Raw genomic sequence first — 21,282 nt, 5'->3', positions numbered from 1 at the left:
TTAATGTATATGTATATTTTGTTTAATATAATAAAACATTAAAAAAAATCATAATTCTTTCATTAACAGAAAAAAGATTATTAAAAAGATACAGATATTAACCCTTGCTATTCTTATTCTTATTATGTTATTATTTATATAGCGCCTACAAATTCCGCAGCGCTTTACAATGGGTGGATGAACAAACATGTAGTTGTAACCAGACAAGTTGGACACACAGGAACAGAGGTGTTGAGGACCCTACTCAATGAGCGTACATGCTAGAGGGAGTGGGGTAAAGTGACACAAAAGGTAAGGATAATATTAGACTAATGACAGTTGCAATAGAGGAATCAGTCGGGAGCTATTAACGGTTTAATTGATACGCTTTTATGAAGAAGTCTATTTGCAGACCAATCAAAATATAATTATTTAAATATACACAATTTTTATTTTCATGTTTTCATTAATCCTTTAGACCATAATGGGACATAAAGCATTTTAAACACAACCTAGTATTCTTTATCTAACAATATACTACAGATTTTGAAATAAAATGTTTATAATGAACAGTAGCAGTGACAAAAGCAGCAAAATATAAATGGTCAAACATCTTGCTTGTGGGTAAGTGCAATACCCTGATGGCATAAAAATGAACTTTAAAATGTCACTATGCAAAATGATTGCATATAGTAAATACTGATATATTTAATATATTATTAATGTACGAGGATATAAAGTGTTACTACAACACGAACTGACTATTAAACATCAGTGACATGACAGTCTCCTTCACTCTGTGACAGAATGTAGCAGCAAAGTTTTGTACTTTGGAGGAGTTAAACACTGTTGTATTCACTACCTGAGTAATATACCATTGTTTTAAGAGCTCTAAGTCTTTAATGTTGAGTTATTATCTAAGCACTAGACTAATGCATTCAGTTTTTACCAAAATGTAATTAGCCTGAATTTAGGCCATTCAGCGGTACAAATGAATTCTGAGTCTCACAATCGCTAAATGGACGTATAACTGAGCAAATGACTAGCGTCATGGACAGGCATGTTTGTTTGCTTTTTTATTCAGAGTTCCACCCATAGCACCAAAAAATGAGGATTGAAGTCTAGCAATCAACCACTAAATGTTGATTTTATTCAAACATCAAGTGAGACAATACTAACAGAGAGAAAAAAGGAGGAGCAATAAAATTAAAATAAAAAATAAAAAGTACATTTGCATGTTATACATTTCATAAATATATAGTTTGTTTTAATTGGTTCCTTTTTTGGCACTTTAGTCGAATGTTGGGAAAATGTGCCTATCGCTGTACTGCAAAATATATACATGATATCTATAGTCTATAGATAGTTGTCTATAGTTTGCAGTATAGCCTGATTAGCCCATTATAACAACTTTTTTATTTGTCCTACTAGTTTCCCCAAATATTTTCCATGGACAATGTTCAGACAGGCTAAACCATCACGAACAAGTGTCAGAGGTCCCTAAATAAATTTCATTCTTGGAAAAAATGGCTGGCCAAACCAAATTTGCCAACAATGCACAAGTCTACTAAGCACTACACAAATGACAGAATCCTAGTAGTGAATTGTGCTGTAAAGAAATCTGAATTTAATAAAACATGTCCATAGAAACATAGAAACATAGAATGTGACGGCAGATAAGAACCATTCGGCCCATATAATCTGCCCAATTTTCTAAATACTTTTATGAGTCCCTGGCCTAAACTTATAGTGAGGATAGCCTTATGCCTATCCTTTACTGTGTTAACCTCTACCACTTCAGCTGGTAGGCTATGCCATGCATCCACTACCCTCTCAGTAAAGTAATACTTCCTGATATTATTTTTAAACCTTTGCTCCTCTAATTTAAGACTATGTCCTCTTGTTGTGGTAGTTTTTCTTCTTTTAAATATAGTCTCCTCCTTTACTGTGTTGATTCCCTTTATGTATTTAAATGTTTCTATCATATCCCCCCTATCTCGTCTTTCCTCCAAGCTATACATGTTAAGTTCCTTTACACTTTCCTTGTAAAGTTTTATCCATAATAATGAGTTTGTGAAAACAGCTGTGCTGGTAAAAAAATTTGGGAATTTAATGTTTTAAACAAAGTATAGTTTATGGTAATAGGTTTGGAAATTAATTTTAAAAAATCACAATTCACTGCTTATTGAACAAACACCATTGGTTTGTTTCCAAGTTATCTCAAGCTCTAAAATAAATTCTACCTTATTTTTATTTTGCATTTTGTCCCCTAAGGGAAGCAGCACAGACTAAACTGTAAAAGGAGTGCGTCCTCAAAATGTCTCTGTATAAGCATATTTAAATTTAAACACATTGTTAAGGAGAAAAAGTGTCATTTTGTAACTTAAGCACTTCTTTGCATTCAATTCTATGCAATTGGTCTTTTTGAATTACTTTCCCCTATGTCTGAATACATAATTCTTAACTCATTAACCTTATTCTACTTTGTTGTGAATATTTATTCATACTATGGGAAAAGATTGTTTCATTCTCGTTATCCCTGCCAGATGTAGAAGAACTGTCCTTGTCCAGTTCCTCTTACAAATATCACCTATGTTGCAGTTCACATCACAGGGAAGTTTTATCCAAATCCATCTAGAGTATATGCAATTAAATCAGTTTAATTAATTTAAACCCATTTGGTTTAGGAGATACAAATTAATAATTATAATAATGCAAATTTATCTTGGCGATAGTGAGTTTAGGTACATATTGGGGGAAAAAAATCTGCATAATTAACATTTAATCCAAATTTAAATGCTTCAAAGCCAATCAGCTCCCTCTAGAGAAGAGAAGACATTAAAGGGACACTATAGCCACCAGGACAACTAATGTAGTTGTTAATGCGGCTTAATGTTGTTGTTCTGGTGTCTATATCCTGTTCCTGCAGGCTTTTTAATGTAAACACTTCCTTTTTAGAGAACGCACAGCACTTTCCCCATAGTGATACATTGATTAACTGATGGGAATCGAGAGCTAGTGCATTGTCTTTCAGTCTACTTTCCCTCCTCCTTTTTCTACCCCCTCTAAGCCTGTGTGGCTTTCTGCAAGTTAGCAGGAAGTGACCTATACTCACTTCCTCCCAGCACTTCCAATTTAACAGGGGCCCAGTTGACTAGACACCTGATTAGAAATGTGTATCCCCCCGCTTGGGGCCACCTCAGCTTGAACACAATGCAATTGATGAGTTCTGTAGACAACTTACTAAATGAGATCACAGGTCAAGTCAGCACCTGCAATTTACATAATGATTTTTTGAATTATCAGCTTGGTTCATTACAAATCATATAGTTAGTTTTCATTGTTTAATATAAAAATAATATAACAAATATAATACACAGTATTACATGCCCCCCCCCACCCCCCAATAGTCATGTAATTATTGGATTTGGCATTGCATTTGCACCAGAGTTTGTACTATAGAATTTATTTGCATGGTACATCAATTGCGTAATATAAATATCATATGTTGGTAATGTTATTATTTTATTTTAAAGGGTTACATTTATTTTATTTATTTAAACATGAAAACATAAGCAGAATAGTGTAAATAAATGTATTACTATTAAATTAGGAAAGCATATTTGATGCCTCAGGTTATGTTTAAAAATTATTTGTAAATGTTTGAAAGAAATCAGAGAATAAATTACATTTTTAATTACATCAAAGATTAGTCATTTTTGAGTGACACAGGTTTCAAGGTCTATCCACTAAAAGTCTTATTTCCCTGACTATGTAATTGATAACTCTGTGTAAAACAGGATGGAATCTGCTTTTCGTTAAAGGTGATTCACAAGAACTAACGTTTATTCTCCTATATATCAATGTGGGATACACTAGCGATTTTGAGAGGACTACCAGATATTTAGACTGGCTGTGATTTGAAAATAGAAACTGTTCGCCAGAAAAGCTGGTGCCATAAACACAATGTTTTTCATTTTTTAATTCAATTGTGGAAGTGGAGCCCTGTCCATTAAGTGCAATCTAGCTATTAAAGCTATTATATATATATATATATATATAAAATGAATGGTTGAAATTTGAATTATAGAGATTATTGAGTGTATTTAAAACAAACACTTAACCTTAAATTACCTATACTTTGGATGAAAAAAATGGCTGTAGTAAACATTTATCAATATTATACTTTAATAGCATCTACAACCCATCATGAGGATTGTAGATTAAAAGGTTACATAAGTTTTAATTTTTACGTTGTTCCATTAACTTTGCACTTCCATATACATGTCTAGAAGTGTTCCATAAACTTTAAGGTAAGCAGCTGTGCTTTGATATTGCCAATGTTAACTACAATAATGCCTGCAGACAGCTAATAATTGTTCTTACTCTTGTAGTGTCTATTAAAACTGTCACCAAGAGTGTTGTATCAATCATAGCTTCTAATTACTCATTAAAAGACTCTTATTATTATCCAGCAGGACTAAGGGAATTATCACAAATCCATCAAAATTAACAAAATTAGCAAATTCTTTTTGCTTTTAATATACTAGTATTGTAAACTGACCGTTTAAACATGTGCACAATATTTCCTTGAAGGGTAACCCCAGATACCATGTCCTCTTCATTGATTTAAAGTGGTAATGGTGGAAGGAGTTTGTATGGTAGGAATCTGCCCTTAATTGTGTGCTGGGGGCTTGTTGTACCTTCGGCATACATGATACTCTGGTCTGGACTGCCTAATGTCAATTCTGTGTACATTTTATGTCCGAACCCTGGTAGCAGACATAATAATAGCAAATAGCGCTCTGCCTACTAAGGGAAGATAGCTTCCCCTCCCTCCCTGTGTGCTCCCTACCACCTCCCTCTGTTGATTTAATATGATTTTGTTTTAAATTCATATCTCCCCTTCTCTTTACCTCTCTCCCTTCCACCTTGCTCGTTCAAACTGCATACATGCACTCTGAACCGGCAAACCAGTCCACATGTAGGCTTCTCTAGGAGAAGCGTGTGAGAGGACTGCACAAGTGCAGTGCAGGACCATATATATACAGGGATGACATCTGGATGTAACATGGAAGATCATCACCAGGAATTTCACCCGGCACTGAATGTCAGGTAAGTAAAAAATACTTTTTTACAAGTTTTACAGAAGGGGGAACCTAATAGTAATGCCCGAATATTTTAAAAAATGTTGGAGTAACCCTCTGATATGAAATAATGACATTACCATTTTATTATTATTGCAAAATGGATGCGTTATGCAAACAAATGTTATGGTATAAACCCGGGAGCAAATGCAGTGCTAAATCCAATAAGTGCATGACCATCTGGGGAAACAAGTTAATAGTATTTTATTTTCAGTAAACAACAAACAATACAAACTAATTATATGTTTTGTGATAAACCAAGCTAATAATTCAAACATATTTTCAAGCTATAGATCAAACACTAGTATGGGCAATTGCAGGTTGTGACATGACCTTTGATCTAATTTAGTAAGATGTCTACAGAACTTATCAATGTATTATTTTTAAAATAATATTCATGTCTCTCGTGTTTAATTTATTCCTTTCTTCCTCCCTCCCTCTCTCTCTTTCTCTCCCTCCCTCTCTCTTTGTTATAGGAGGATTATGGAAACATGATTTTACTGAATTCCAGAGCCCAAGATGGACTTAAGGTAACATATCTATTACTTATCTAATTATATCTATTTGTCTGTCTGTCCTTACATCCACCTGTCTGCCTGGCTGTCCTTCTGTCTGTCTATCTATCTATATTTTCAAATAGGTTTCATTGTGTGAGATTATCTTTTTATTTACTGTTATAAAAGTTTTGTCCATATGCCATATATTGATAATAGCTTGCTATAATAATGTACCTTCTGTGAATTATTGGCAATTCATCATGGAACTAACACTTTTTGTCCAAAGGAACTAAATTGGAAAAAAAAAAATCACTTTTTAGTTTTATTTCCAGCCCAGCTCTTTTAGCTTAAAATTTGCAATACCCTGGCGAATTCCTGAAAATTCATGGTTTAGTGAATAATCCGGCCTGTCTCAAAGAAAATATAGCAGTTTTTTATTACACTATGCAGCAGTGTGGGGAACGTTAGTTGCACATAGGTTAAATTCCCAGTTGCTTATCTGTTTAACAGCTGAATAGATAACATCCATATCATATCTAGTAAATCAAGTGGTTAGTAATACTGAGAAAAAGATACAAGTCAGTTGAGTGAAACCTTTGCCATATGACATAAGCTATGAAAGCAAAATGCAATATCCATTGAAGCAACGTCCTATTTGTCCTCCTGTGGGTAAACTCTTCATCCCATAAACAAAAATGATGCTTCTTCTCAAGTGCATATGTTGTATTCACATGAATTACCACAGACTAGCACACTAGCATTCAATGATACACATATAGCAATAATGTAATACATGGCTAGATATAGATATTTCTAACATTACCAAAACAGTTTTTATTAATTACACATTTCCATTTGTACTTCTTGATTTAAAATCAAATCAAATAAAACAAACAAAACATAAATGCTTTTCTCTATACTAACAGTCATTAAGATAACGGTATTCTATAAAACTTGCAAAACATTGTTAGTTAAAGCACTGTTTATTTTTGCTCAGATCCAGGCCGCCTTTAGTCTATTGATGCGTAACCCAAGCGATCTACACTGTTTGTTTTTCACAGCTTTTCAAGATAATATAATAAGGACAGAAAGCATTCAACATGTCGTCATGCCATTTTGCTTCTGTCACTTTTGATTTTGAAAACTGTAGTTAACAGCTGTTTTACCTTTCTCTATACTGCAATATTGATTCCATGCATCTACTCGATGCCTACCTGCAAAACACCACTTAATATAGATAAATAAGGTACAATGATGTTGTGGAGAGGCCTTAACCCAGAGACCAAAATGTGCATCACTCTATCATATACAAGATTCAAATGCAAGTGTCTCTAGATGAATTATAAAATAGTAAAGGGAGATGTTAAATGTCAAGATAAGTATTTTCATCAAGGTGCCTAAAATGCCAAGAGTTGATTTAAGAGAAAGGGCCCCTTCCCTAGCCCTTTCTCTAACCATAATCCTAACCCTAATCATGTATTATAAAATGTACATAAAGCTGACATGCACATTATGAGGTTTGCCGGCCCTAAGGTGCAAGCATGTCTAATGATGTACTGCGCACGCTGTGATGTGGTACAGCAGGGACCAAAATTAGGATACTGGAACAGAACCCTAAATGTGACTGATGCACTGAAATCTGGACTATAAGGATGCCTGGAGATCATTATGTTGCCATTATTTTTTCATACCTATATTCCATATAAAGATGGAAGATAGATAGATAGACACGCAACTGAATGTAAAAATATCCCAAGTATTCAAAACATCTACACAGCCTCGTTGTTACCATTATCACTTCAGAATCCTTTCCCATTGTGTGTTTGTGTACCTGCATAATTATTAATAAACAATATCAGCCACATGCTGATTGTGTAGGAGAGAAAAGTTCTTTATCAAAGTAATCCATTCATATATATAAACCTGTGTGTCCTGTTGTGCTTCTTTCACCTTTAGTCTGACATTATTAACTCACTGGTATTATTAAAGACAGACAAAGTTATATGATGTATAATTAATGTTCTGCACAACATGACACGTTGTACAAAATCAAGCTTTGATTGTATTGCAATAAGTAGAATAATTCATAAAGATAAATACCCATAGACACTGCACTAACAGACTGTTAGGGTTTTATGAGGGTGTTCGCAATTGCATATATTTCTGCAAGTGTGTGTAGGTGTGTATGTGCGTGTGTTTGCATTATTTTTCAAACTTCAGTAGATAAATAATAAGGTATGTGAAGCTTTAACATCTGTCATTCGGGGCTAAAACAATCAAAGTTAAAGTTACTAGGAAAAAGCAAAGAAACACATTGCATAAAACCATTATGAATTAGTGTTTGTTGTGAAACAAGGCTCAGGGTATAACTGTAATTTGAGACAAATGACAGTCTCTTTCAGCATCAAATACCATTCTTAGGATAGCTAAGAAAAGATGGCATGATTATCAAACTAAAATCTTAGTATTTTTCAGCAAGTTTTATAACTGTTTAATATATGTACCTTTATGTCTGTATCACACATATTGCATTGTATTTAAGGAAGCACAATCTGTACGGGCTGGACTTAGTGAGTCTAATAAAATTAACTAATACGATTAATATTAAATGTATTTTATGAAGCCAATCGGTCAGGGGCAGGAAACATCCATAACCCCTTCCTCATAGATTGTAAGCCATTTTGAGCAGGGCCTTCTTCAACTCTTTCATCTCTTAATATTTTGTATGTATACTACTTGGCAATTCTCCATTTTCTGATTGTAAAGCACTGTGGAAATTGGAAAACATTAATATTTGTTGGTTTTTTTTTTGCATTTTTCACAGAAAAACTGCACTTCATCATCATGATATGCTTTATTGTTTTTTTTTTTTTTTTTTTTTTTTTAAATCATATTTCTGTTCAGCAAAGTCTCCCAAGTATCACATGTACTGGTATTATGTTTTTTGGAAATTAACCGGGTCAAACACAGGTTTTGCAAACTTATTTCTTTCAGCCTGGTTTGTCCAGCAGGTCCATCAAATTGTAATTCATAAAACTACACAATGATGTAAAAATAGTACATACATATGCATATAGGACATATTTGTTTTTTTTTTCCTTATTTTAAAAATAGTACACCATATATGTTTACATATAGAGCTAATATATAAATATATAGAATTTCATTCTAAGTGTATTACAGTTATATATCAAGTACATTAATTCAATGCTGTAATAATTTTTTCTAGTTTTATTTTGACAACCCAGGCAGACCTCTTGCAGGCAGTGCTTTAGACTGCTAAAGCAGCCATGTGTTCACCTGGAAAGAGAAGTATCCAGGACCGGGGAGGTGCAAACCGTTAACAGCCCTTACAGCGTTTAAGCCCAGTTTCTGGTGGACGGCATAGCACACCATAATGGCTTTAAGACGGTTAATTTAAGATAATCTACAGATATAAGGATATATCCAGATCAACACATTTAAATGAAAGTAAATATCGATATAAACAAGGAAATAAAATACATTCAGAGCAAGTAATTGTTATAGGTAAGGTATTTTTAAAGCACAGTAGCTAATGATACAGTACGTGTTATGTTCTGTGTATACATTCCATATAATCACCTTTAAGACTGTGGAGCGTAGTACAGTAATCCTGCCTTTAATCCTTTAATGTCATGTATGTATTTATGTGTGCAGTTAACCTGGGTTATATATATGCAGCATTCATCTGATTGTTCGGTAGAATCACTCCATTCATTGTGTTGAGGAAACTACCGAACAACCAGACCACCCAGGACTAAGTGTGCCTCCAATTACCGTTTGCAACAATGTTGCAAATGGGTAATTGGCAATCAGTGCAGTATGGTCTTTGTCCTCTGGGTGGCCGCCATTCAGGAAACTAACACGTGGCGGCGGCCATTTTTAACTACCGAACAGCGGTGTTTTGCCGTCGAGCGTCTGGAACTAAAATCGGACACTCGACTAGGCAAACACCGCTGAGACCTCCAGACTTCCAGAAATTCGTATAGAAACTACCGAATGACCCGCCGTTCGGTAGAAAGAAACGTACGAACTAGGGGATTCATGCGAATCCCCCTTAGTCTCTATAACACCAGTAATTTGTCTGTTTCATTCACTTGTTTGTGACCGACCGCAGGGCCAAAATGCATGGAACTGTTTTCGGATACTTTACCCATGCGGTCGGTCAATACTTTAAAGTCCCATAACTCCCGAACCGTTTATCCGAATGGGCTGATTTTAACGTATGTTGTTCCCCCAGACTAGGGCTATCTGGAGATATTGGATTTGTGGATGTACCCCAAGTATTTAGGGTACATCCAAAACTTGGGTAAAACTATGTCCCTGTTAATTGTGTTAACAGATATGTTGGAGGGAGGAGATGTGTGGGTTGTACCTTAAACTGGATTGGTGTACTGTAAACCCCTCCCTTGCATGGGAGAATCTCATATAAGCCTGTGTGTGAATAAATCAGTGTTGTTGCTGTTTAACCCTGAAGCTGGAGTGTGTCTCTTTCTTGGGGGGAAAGGGGACTGTATGCCGACTGCCAGGAGTGTAAGCTGTTCGTATTGCTTTTCCTGTTCGGCTGCTTCCAGGGTTCGTGTGTCTGCTGTTCGAGAGTTGGTGAATTCGTGCAGTTTGGGAGTTCGTGGAATTGGTGCTTACAGTAGCTGCTGGTCTATCTAAAGGGGATTATCGCCTAAACTGGGTTTTATCCTCTTGTAAGTGAAACGGTCCGTTACAGTGATGTAGGTGCTTAGGGCCATCATTAATTCATTACTTTATGCAGCACCACCAGAGGACAGAGGTAAGAGAACTACCAATGTGTGACAAAATTATCATGTCACATCACATTAGTGTATTCATGTTTGTACATACTGTGTTCCAGTATCTTGGTATAATTAAATTCACTACATATATTAGTTGAGCCTCCTAAGTCTTTACAGCTGAGGGCCCTAGAAATTTGAAATCACCCTTACTTTCAATATACGAACTACAATATCAAATGCAGACTTAACAATAATTTTATTGTGTAATAAAATAATAAAATGTCATCCTTGTCAACCCTTTCATTATTCAAACCATTAGAATTAGCAGCTTAGAAGAAAAAAAAAGTGTCTGATTCTTTAATACATTAGTGACCGTACTGTTATATAGAGATATTGGAAGGCTAAAAATATGAGGAATGCTTAGGGTTAAATACTTGTGAGAGATTGGAGAAAATATTCTATATCTGTACACAACAATTTGACTTATTGTGTTTGTAATAAATGTTTTTCGTTCATCACAATGTTCCTTTGTGAATGAAACGTGTTTCTATTTTAGAGAATATTTTATTAAGTGTTTAATTGTGATTTTATTCTCTATATCATATATTTTATATATACTATTACAGAACTGCTCCCTTTATATACAATGTGCTTTTATTGTAACACAGATACACTTCTGAAAGGCATATACACTCATGTTTGGTTTAAATCACATGGTGAGCTATATATACTACCTGGAATTTCAGTTGTATGTTTTTCGTTTTTTTTATAGGTTAAATACTGTTGAACTAATAATTTTGTAAAAAAAAAATAGACATTATTTGATGATGTTATGTTAATTATTTTCTGCTATCTTATTCAGTATATTGGTTACAATATTAAATGCAAAGTAAATATTAATTGTATTGATTATAATGAATAAACAAACCCAAGTAACTGAACTGGAAGAATAGCTGGAAATTGGCTATTTCACACTTCAATTTGAAATTCACTTTGAATTCACTATGAGTTTACAAAAGAATTTTGGAGATCACATATTTATATCGATTTCATATTGATTTTAAAAATACACAGAAAAAAAGCAACACAAAATTAAAACTGCTTTTTGTAAACTGTTTCCTTTGCAACAAGATTGCACACATACTGAGATAGATTTCCATCATGTTAAACCACAAAAAAAGCATGGTGTTTAAAAATGGAATCCTATCAAATATTTTATATCAAGCAAATGTAGACTTTGCTATATTGTAAGTCATGCAATTTGGGAAATCTGTTAGTGAACAAGCAGATATTAGAAAATAGATCATTATCCTGCAGATTCCCCAATGCTCTGCAAAACCTTCATAGGCTTATATCATTTTACTGCCTTGGTAAATATTGAATGGGTTGTGTTACTCAAATGTTTTACAGCAGGGCTATACAGAGTGCTTTGCATCTTACATATACCCATGAAAACCTCTAATTATGCTAGTGTTTAATGACTTAAATATTGCTGTTTAACATTTGTCTTCTTGAACATTTATTAAGTTGCAAAATATTACATTCACTTCTTTACGAGTCTTCGACATCTTTGAAAAAAGAATAGAAAAGCTAATAAAACTACTACAATATTTGTATGTCCATTCTTAGAGAAGAAACACGGACTTGTAATGAACTGAAAACAAAATTGCCAACTTCACTCAAAAGGAGCCGGTAAAGAAAAATTATCAAACTTAGTTATATTCAAACCTTGACTATTTTAGTGTAACTGCTGCAATTTGGATTTTAATTTACTGTAATTCTGTGTTTAGTGGATAAAATTCACAGAGATGAAGGAAAAGTACACTTGCCTTGTTCTAAAGTTCGTTGGGTGGGGATGTCCATCATACAATGATAAATAATCATATTCTTCTTCCAGAGCGAATGATTGAAAGGCAATCTGGATTCTGTTTGGTTCTTCTCCTACTATAACCCATGTACAGTTTGCACCATTTGGATAACCATATGGAAAGCCTGGGCTTTCTATAGTTCCATTCAATCCTTTTAATGTTCCACCACAAGTATATATAAATCCTGAAAAAGAAAAACAAAAAAAGAAAACAAGTGTAAAAATAGTGGAAACCAAATTTCTATGCTAAATTTTCACATACAGTAATAAATAAAGTTGTAAAAGTTGTATATATGGAAGAAATGCTAAACATATTTATGCAAAAGTTCAAATGACATTCTTATCTTAAAATGCATTCTAAAAAATATGTATATCATCGGAAATTATTAGTTTTCAAACAGCCTAGCCACAATTGATAGATATGTCAATTTTCAAAAGTAACTTAATAGATAAACTCCAGCTTACACTGGTGAATAACTCTCAAATTTTAAACGATGAGACCGGATATGTGCACCATAACCACTGAATCACTGCGAGAATAACCGCCACCTGAGGTTAAAAGTGTAAATAGTAAGTGTGTCTATTGAATAATCAATAGTAATAGCAGGACTCTGTGGAGATAGTTATTAAGGCAATATGAGTTCACAAAATAGCAATATTGTGTAACAAATGTCTCAGCTTTTTGTATCTTTTCTTCCCATATGTGGGCAAGAAAAATGAAACAATAGCTGAATAAAATTAATCTAGTAAAGGTTTAACCACATATGTTTAACCAGTACACTGAAAAAATAAATGAATTTTGGGAAAGATATGTATTATCCCACTGTAGTAGAAAAACTGTGTCAATTATATGTGCAGCCGACAGATTGCTTCAAGTAAAAAAAAAAAAAAATTATTAGCAATAAATCACTGTCAATAACTAACACATAAAATATAAAAGACAATAAAAGTTCCCAAGTTTGGAGAGCAGCTTCTGTCAAATTAAAGTTTTGAGTGTCCAAAAGATGTTAAAAATCTCTCTCACCGGCCGGATGAAATCAGATCTGGACCTCTTCGTGTTGCAGACAGACTTGCTGACAGCCGTGTGTGTTCCACTGCAGCTCAGATTTGTGTTCCAGCTCACTCTCCTGCTCACTCTCTTGGGAATCGGAATAGAATGCCGCCTTACGCGTTTCGTGATCGTAGTATCACTTCATCACTTCATACTACGATCACGAAACGCGTAAGGCGGCATTCTATTCCGATTCCCAAGAGAGTGAGCAGGAGAGTGAGCTGGAACACAAATCTGAGCTGCAGTGGAACACACACGGCTGTCAGCAAGTCTGTCTGCAACACGAAGAGGTCCAGATCTGATTTCATCCGGCCGGTGAGAGAGATTTTTAACATCTTTTGGACACTCAAAACTTTAATTTGACAGAAGCTGCTCTCCAAACTTGGGAACTTTTATTGTCTTTTATATTTTATGTGTTAGTTATTGACAGTGATTTATTGCTAATAATTTTTTTTTTTTTTTACTTGAAGCAATCTGTCGGCTGCACATATAATTGACACAGTTTTTCTACTACAGTGGGATAATACATATCTTTCCCAAAATTCATTTATTTTTTCAGTGTACTGGTTAAACATATGTGGTTAAACCTTTACTAGATTAATTTTATTCAGCTATTGTTTCATTTTTCTTGCCCACATATGGGAAGAAAAGATACAAAAAGCTGAGACATTTGTTACACAATATTGCTATTTTGTGAACTCATATTGCCTTAATAACTATCTCCACAGAGTCCTGATAGATATGTCAGTCTGTTGGTTTATCTGTACATCTGTATACTGTTTCTAATATATTATTTATTCTAATATATATTTACCTATAGATAAAGTGATAAATAAAGCATATAAATGCATCAATATCTTACATTATAATTCCTTAAATGTTCATATGTGTGTTTGCACAGGTGATGACAATAATACAACTCTTACAAATACAAGTTGAGAACTTCATTATGAACTGATTACGTTTATTTGTAATTGCTGCTCAGACAGCAGAGTTGGCACTACAATTATAGCATCAGATCTGCTGACCTCCAATTCCCCAAGCCCACCAAAGCTGCATGGGCCAGTGGGGTTATCTAAAGCAGGTACAATGGGTGCTGCTGATACTCCTTCTCATTCAGAGACCGACACAGAACATTCAAAGGGGTTTGCAACAAGATGAAGGTGTAGACCTGCTTGATATCCCATTGAACCACCAGGGACCCCACAGGGCTACCAGGGAAATTGACCATTGCTCCCTCCAGGACAAAACTACAGAATAAAATTCACTGCAGGTCTGGAGAGGCTGAACACAAGCAAACAGAGGCAAATACTCACCCTCCAGCATTCAATCTATAACACACAGACACTCCCAACTCACCCCCTCTTTTACTCTGCCACACTTAACCCCTAACATATATTCACTTCCCATACTCACCACGCCACTCTCCCCACCAGAGTCACTATGTCAAATTAACTTTATACTTGTTCAGCAGCACCTGTGTCCTACTTGGTCTCTTAACTCCTATGAAAGCAGTATGGGTGTACTTAGTTTTTCACACACGCCTTCTTCATTAGTAAATGAATAATTAGTTCATGAAACTTAATGTAATTTTAGGAATAAGCCTTGAGAGTATGTGTCCGAGCTGCTAAAGAATAACCTTGTAAATTGGTACAGCACTGAACTCAGATTGCATTTTTAACATTCCAGTTATACATATATATGTTCTAAATGTTTTTCATGCCATAATCAGAGAAATGGGATTTATGTAATTTTTCCAGCAGTAGAATTAGTAAAATATTGAAAAAGGTAATCAAAATATTATTTAATTATTTTTACCATAAAGTATAAACTTAAACGTTACTGTTCTTTTAATGTTTTTACACTATATTCACAATGTGTGTGTTCTGCAATCATTGTAAACATTTATTTTAAATTAACTAAACCATTATTTTTGCTCAGTATTCATATGAATTCAAATTGGAACATATGAATGTATTTACAAAATACTGAGACAAAATAATGTAAACACAAGAAGCATAAACTAGTTTATGTTTGTTCCCAGTCTGAAAAAAAATAATTTTTAAAATCTATTTTGCACAGAGAAAAGATGCATTTGAAATAAATACATTTTCATAAATTTATTTTAATTCTTGTCGCACCGCATTTTGCAAATAATTTATTTAAAGGACGCACAGAGAAAAGCATAATAACCAACAAAAAATCTATACAAAATAAAAATAAATATAATGGTGTTGCAAAAAAAGAAACTATTAAAAAATAACGGATATGGTTTGATTAACTCTTGCCCTACATACTGTTAGTAGGTGACTAACAAATTAATACGACTTTTGGTGTGGGAAACAAACAACAACAAAGCCAATCACAATGATCCGTCAGAAGTAAGCTTGTTTGAGTACATGTTTTCTTCGATTTGTGGAGAGCATATAAGGGTGTACTTAGATTTGCTAATATAGTTGTCAAAGGCAAAAGGTAAGGACTTTAGTTAAGGCATCAAATTTATCTATGTTAAAATACAACTCAAATTACAAAAATAAAACAGGAGAAAGTTATGCCTGTATTGTTTAGATGACCACACTTCTCTTCCAAAAGAATAGGACTAAGCCAGTTATGATACACTAAACTGAAATATGCTTAAAATGAACTGTGGATATAAGGTGTTTTTTTTTATTTAAAATCTTGAAAAGTCCAATATATTTAGAAGCCCTCTGTTGCAGCTCAGGAGACTGTGGAAAGAGTCAAAACATTATAACCCACACATTACATACAATTATATAGGGGTAGAGGAAACCATGCATTGAAATCAGTTGGTTAAACTGAATTGGGCACCCCAGGCTGTAGGGCCATCCTCCATACAGATGCCTACATGCTAGTTTCATTGCCAGAACATAAGCATGATTGCATCTCCTACTCTCACAGCAAGCATAGCAAATGCCTGATGGGGCTTTTGGTGTTACAGGTAGCAAGAGAACTGCCTGGTGAAGAGTCCCCTTGTGCCCACTGTGTCTTACAACATGGCATAAGAATTGTCTAATACCTTGGATTTGATTGACAACTGAGGAGGAGGGGCATTAAATAAAAATGTATGCATTTGCTGGCATTTCTGCTAGCACAATGTATAGGTAAAATGTAATACTCCTCGATTTAAGACAAAGTTATGTGTACCATGACAGCTACACTTTACTATAGGATCTGGGGAAATAGTAAACATCTTGTGTGCCCCACATTGTTATATTATGTTCATTTTGTGCCTCACATTCCATAATAATACTGTCTTACATTATTAAATTCAAATATTAAAATAAGTGTATATATGTATATATATATATATATATATATATATATATATATATATATACTGTTCCAGTAGCACTCCATTCAATGATGTATGTATTTACATTTATTTAATAAAATAACAAAAACATTTAATTTCAGAGAAAAAAATAGACAGTTTAAAGGCAACATTATTAGGAAACTACTACATAGCACTGATTTTGCTGTATGAAAAGGTTCAATTATGTTAAGATGAATCATAAGCTAACAACCTTGTACATTGCAAGGCTGACATGCAGCCTAGTTTTGCACAAGACCCTATCTTTGCACTTGTCTTTAGGAATACCCCACCTATTACATGCCCCCTTAGATACGCAAAGGAACAATTAATGGCTGTATGCATATATCACGCTGCTTGCACGATTCTTTAAATGCTTTGTTTACATATTTGTAAATACTTTATTGGTAAATAATGAAACGTCCCCTAGACTTCCTTTATTGAGTTAGGACATTCTTTGATTTGTCTTCTCAGTATGGTCTTCGTCAATGATTGTCCCAGAGTTCTCGGGACGCGGTGCAATCTGGATAGAACTTTAAGTTCTTTGCAGTAGAATTTCTCTAGTAGAAGTAGAAGTGCACCAAGAAGAACTTCCAACACTGTACTTTTACATTTAAACACAGAGTAAAATAAGACAATGAATGACAATTTCATTATTTACTCTTTTGATGCATTCCAACTGTTATCACTAAAATTAAGTTTATCTTTACTTAGCTGCATGTGTTCAGGAGTGATATGCTAATTAAATTATACTTATCAATATCTACTAAGACAATATCTCATGTAATTTTGATTAATAGGACCAGCTAAGTCAGAACCTCTATCTAAAGATATCTTTCAGCTACAAAATGCACACTACTGTATTCACAAATAGCATTAATAATGACATAAAGTCTTATTTGACCTTTGTTATTAGACTAGATTTGGTAGATCATTTATCTTGACAAATTGAGGTCTCTACTAAAATCTAATAATTAACAGCATCAATGTAAATGTTGAGTATCTCTATTAAATTTATAAAAAAAAATGTGTCATGTATATACCTAGAACACTAGAGGTCCGGTGACCACGCTACAGTTATATCTTTTCATGGGACAACACTGAAGAAATGACACTCTGCTACAATGTAAAGTAGTAAATGTACAGCCTGTATGGCAGTGTAAATTTGCTGTCCCCTCAAAATAACTCAACACACAGCCATGTCTAAACCATTGGCAACAAAACTGAGTACACCCCTAAGTGGAAATGTCCAAATTGGGCCCAAAGTGTCAATATTTTGTGTGGCCACCATTATTCTCCAGCACTACCTTAACCCTCATGGGCATGGAGTTCACCAGAGCTTCACAGGTTGCCACTGTAGTCCTCTTCCACTCCTCCATGATGATATCATGGATTTGGTGGATGTTAGAGACCTTGCGCTCCCCCACTTTCCGTTTGAAGATGCCCCACAGACACTAAATATAGTTTAGGTCTGGAGACATGCTTGGCCAGTTCATCACCTTTACCTTCAGCTTTTCTAGCACGGCAGTGGTCATCTTGGAGGTGTGTTTGGGGTCATTATAATTTTGGAATACTGCCCTGCGGACCAGTCTCCAAAGGGAGGGGATCATGCTCTGCTTCAGTATGTCACAGTGCACGTTGGCATTCATAGTTCCCTCAATGAACTGTAGCTCCCCAGTGCCGGCAGCACTCATTCAGGCCCAGACAATGACACTCCCACCACCATGCTTGACTGTAGGCAAGAAACACTTGTCTTTGTACTTCTCACCTGGTTGCCGCCACACACGCTTGACACCATCTGAACCAAATAAGTTTATCTTTGTCTCATTGGACCACAAGACATGGTTCCAGTAATCCATGTCCTTAGTCTGCTTGTCTTCAGAAAAAAACTGTTTGCCTGCTTTCTTCTGCATCATCTTTAGAATAGACTTCCTTCTGGGACGACAGCCATGCAGACAAGTTTGATGCACTGTGCGGTGTATGATCTGAGCACTGACAGGCTGGCCCCCCACCCCTTCAACCTGTGCAGCAATGCTGGCAGCACTCATATGTCTATTTCTCAAAGACAACCTCTGGATATGACGTTGAGCATGTGCCCTATACTTCTTTGGTCGACCATGGCGAGGCTTGTTCTGAGTGGATCCTGTCCTTTGAAAACGCTATATGGTCTTTCCCACCGTGATGCAGCTCAGTTTCAGGGTCTTGGCAATCTTCTTATCACCTATGCCATCTTTATGTAGAGCAACAATTCTTTTTTTCTGATCCTCAGAGAGTTCTTTGCCATGAGGTGATATGTTGAACTTCCAGCTACCAGTATAAGAGAGTGTGAGAGCAATGACACCAAATCTAACACACCTGCTCCCCCTTCACACCTAAGACCTTGTAACACTAATGAGTCACATGACACCGGGGAGGGAAAATGGCTAATTGGGCCTAATTTGGACATTTCCACTTAGGGATGTACTCACTGATCTGCCACAACATGATAACCTCTCACAAGTTTAGTGGATGACATGGATTATATAGGTACAATGGTGCCTGTTAATGGATGGGATATATTAGCCAACAAGAGTCAGTTCTTGAATTTCATGTGTCGGAAGCAGGAAAAAATGGGCAAGTGAAAAGATCTGAGTGTCTTTGGCAAGGACCAAACAACTGGGTCAAAGCATCTCCAAATCAGCAAGTCTTGTGGGATTTTTCCGGTATGCAGTGGTTAGCATCTACCTAAAGTGGTCCAAGGAAGGACAACCAAAGTGAATAGGGTTGTAGGCAAGTGGGGGGGAGGGGGGGAGGTGGCATATACACCAGCCATTTGAATTTTATATTCTTGTGTCCCTTAATATAAAACAAATGTAGGTGATTTCTGCAGCAGTGTAATCTCAGTGAAAATATATGTTATTAGTCTGAGGTCCCTGAAAAAAATATATGCACCTTTATTTAGTAGTACAGCAGTTTCAGTTACTAATAGTTTATAAAATGTGTCATTTGTATCATATGTGTGACATGGTGTTTTAAATGTGTGACATGGTATTTCATATGCTCCATAAAGAATCGTATTCACCCTTTTAAGAGCTAACATGTGCATGTACTTTTTATTTCTCTTAAGGAAAATGTTGCCGTGATTTTACTGTCCTTGTAGCAACCAATATCTCTCCATCCGTACTCTACCCCTTAGCACAATATGTTCCTTTTATTTATAGTGTACAATTTATAAACCTCTACTTCTCACCCTGAATAACTTAAGTCTTCTGTAACAATTTCCCAGAATTCCTCATGTAATTTTTTTATTATAACTCATTTTCAGATTTTGTGTTAATTCAACTCACCATATGAACAGGTTTGAAAAATCCTTTTTTTTTTTAATAAAGTTTTTCTTAAAAATATCCAACATAAAACTAAAATAACTCTAATAGATTTGCTTTTTGTACATGCCCCCATCGCTGATTCTATTCATTCTACTGGTCTGGCAGATCTATGTAAACAGTAGACCATTTCTTCTTGGATTCATGAAATACAATAAATTTAAAAAAATGCCTACTTAACAAACATTATGCAAGATCCAATCTAACCAGGTTCACCGGTTGCCGCAATAAAATATAATCTTTTAAGAACTATTGAAATATAATGATCGTTTTGACACCATGAGGTTGCTGAAATGATGCCCCTTCACCTTTTTTACTGTCATTTACAGACACACTAGCACATCAAATATTAATTATAGATTTATATAATCAATTTTTGTTACTTGTACAGAGGGAAACCATTTAAGTAGGAACAAAAAAAAAAAAACTCTGGGAGAGACCGCCTTTCAAAACAAACTCAGAAGATCATGTTAAACCATGCACGTTTCTATAGGACAAATATTACACTTACACTGCGGAGACCATTAGTACAATTAAATATAGACCCTTCTGACCTCCCTTTTTAATATAAGTATATAACAAGGCAGTTTTTTACTAAAATTCAATTATTCGATACAGTAATAGACATTTCAAAAAAGTATATTTCCATTTTTCCACTGATATTTTGAATCTTCTAGTAGAAATGTTATTGTTTTAAAATATATTTGAAGAATATAACCAACTATTTTACTATTTTATAGCTCTATACGTAAATGTTTTAATGTATTTTGCATAGATTGCAAGCTAGTTCGAGTAGGTCCATCTTCACCTGTTGTCTCTGTTATATTATGTATATTATTATTTTTATTATTGTTGCAATTTATATAGTGCCAACAGATTAGGTAGTGCTTTACAATATTATTAGAGGGGGGATTTGACTATAAATAGGACAATTACAAGAGAACTTACAGAAACAAAGGGTTGAAGAGGGCCCTGCTCAAACGAGCTTACAGTCTATAGGAGGTGGGGTTTAAAACACATTCGGACAGGGAATAGAAGTCAAATTAGTGGGAGTGGAGCAGAGCTGGAGGAGAGAGTAGAGTGCTGCCCTTTAGGAGAGAGCAAGAGACAGGTATGTGAGGAAGAGGTAAGTCTTTTGCATCTGGCATTTCTGTATTTGGGAGCCAGTCGAGGGATATAAGAAAAACCGCTAAGAACACTGGGAAAGATGGGTTTGGACAACCCCTAAATGGTCCAGAGGATTATACCACTTGAGTCATATGAGGGTATGACTCCAGGC

General features: G+C 34.9%; 1 protein-coding gene across 1 annotated transcript in view; it reads right to left on the bottom strand.

The window, feature by feature from the left end:
* CSMD3 (CUB and Sushi multiple domains 3) overlaps positions 1-21,282 on the bottom strand; it is a 1,213,223-nt gene that overhangs the window by 1,068,351 nt on the left and 123,590 nt on the right. Inside the window, exon 2 of the mRNA XM_063451130.1 lies at positions 12,222-12,444. Coding sequence (XP_063307200.1) covers positions 12,222-12,444 — 223 coding nt within the window. The remainder of the gene's footprint in view (positions 1-12,221; positions 12,445-21,282) is intronic.

Source organism: Pelobates fuscus, chromosome 4 (assembly GCF_036172605.1).
Source record: "Pelobates fuscus isolate aPelFus1 chromosome 4, aPelFus1.pri, whole genome shotgun sequence".
In the NCBI taxonomy this organism is placed as follows: Eukaryota; Metazoa; Chordata; class Amphibia; order Anura; family Pelobatidae; genus Pelobates; species Pelobates fuscus.
Note: the sequence above shows the minus strand (reverse complement) of the source record. Positions and strands in the feature narration are given on the sequence as shown.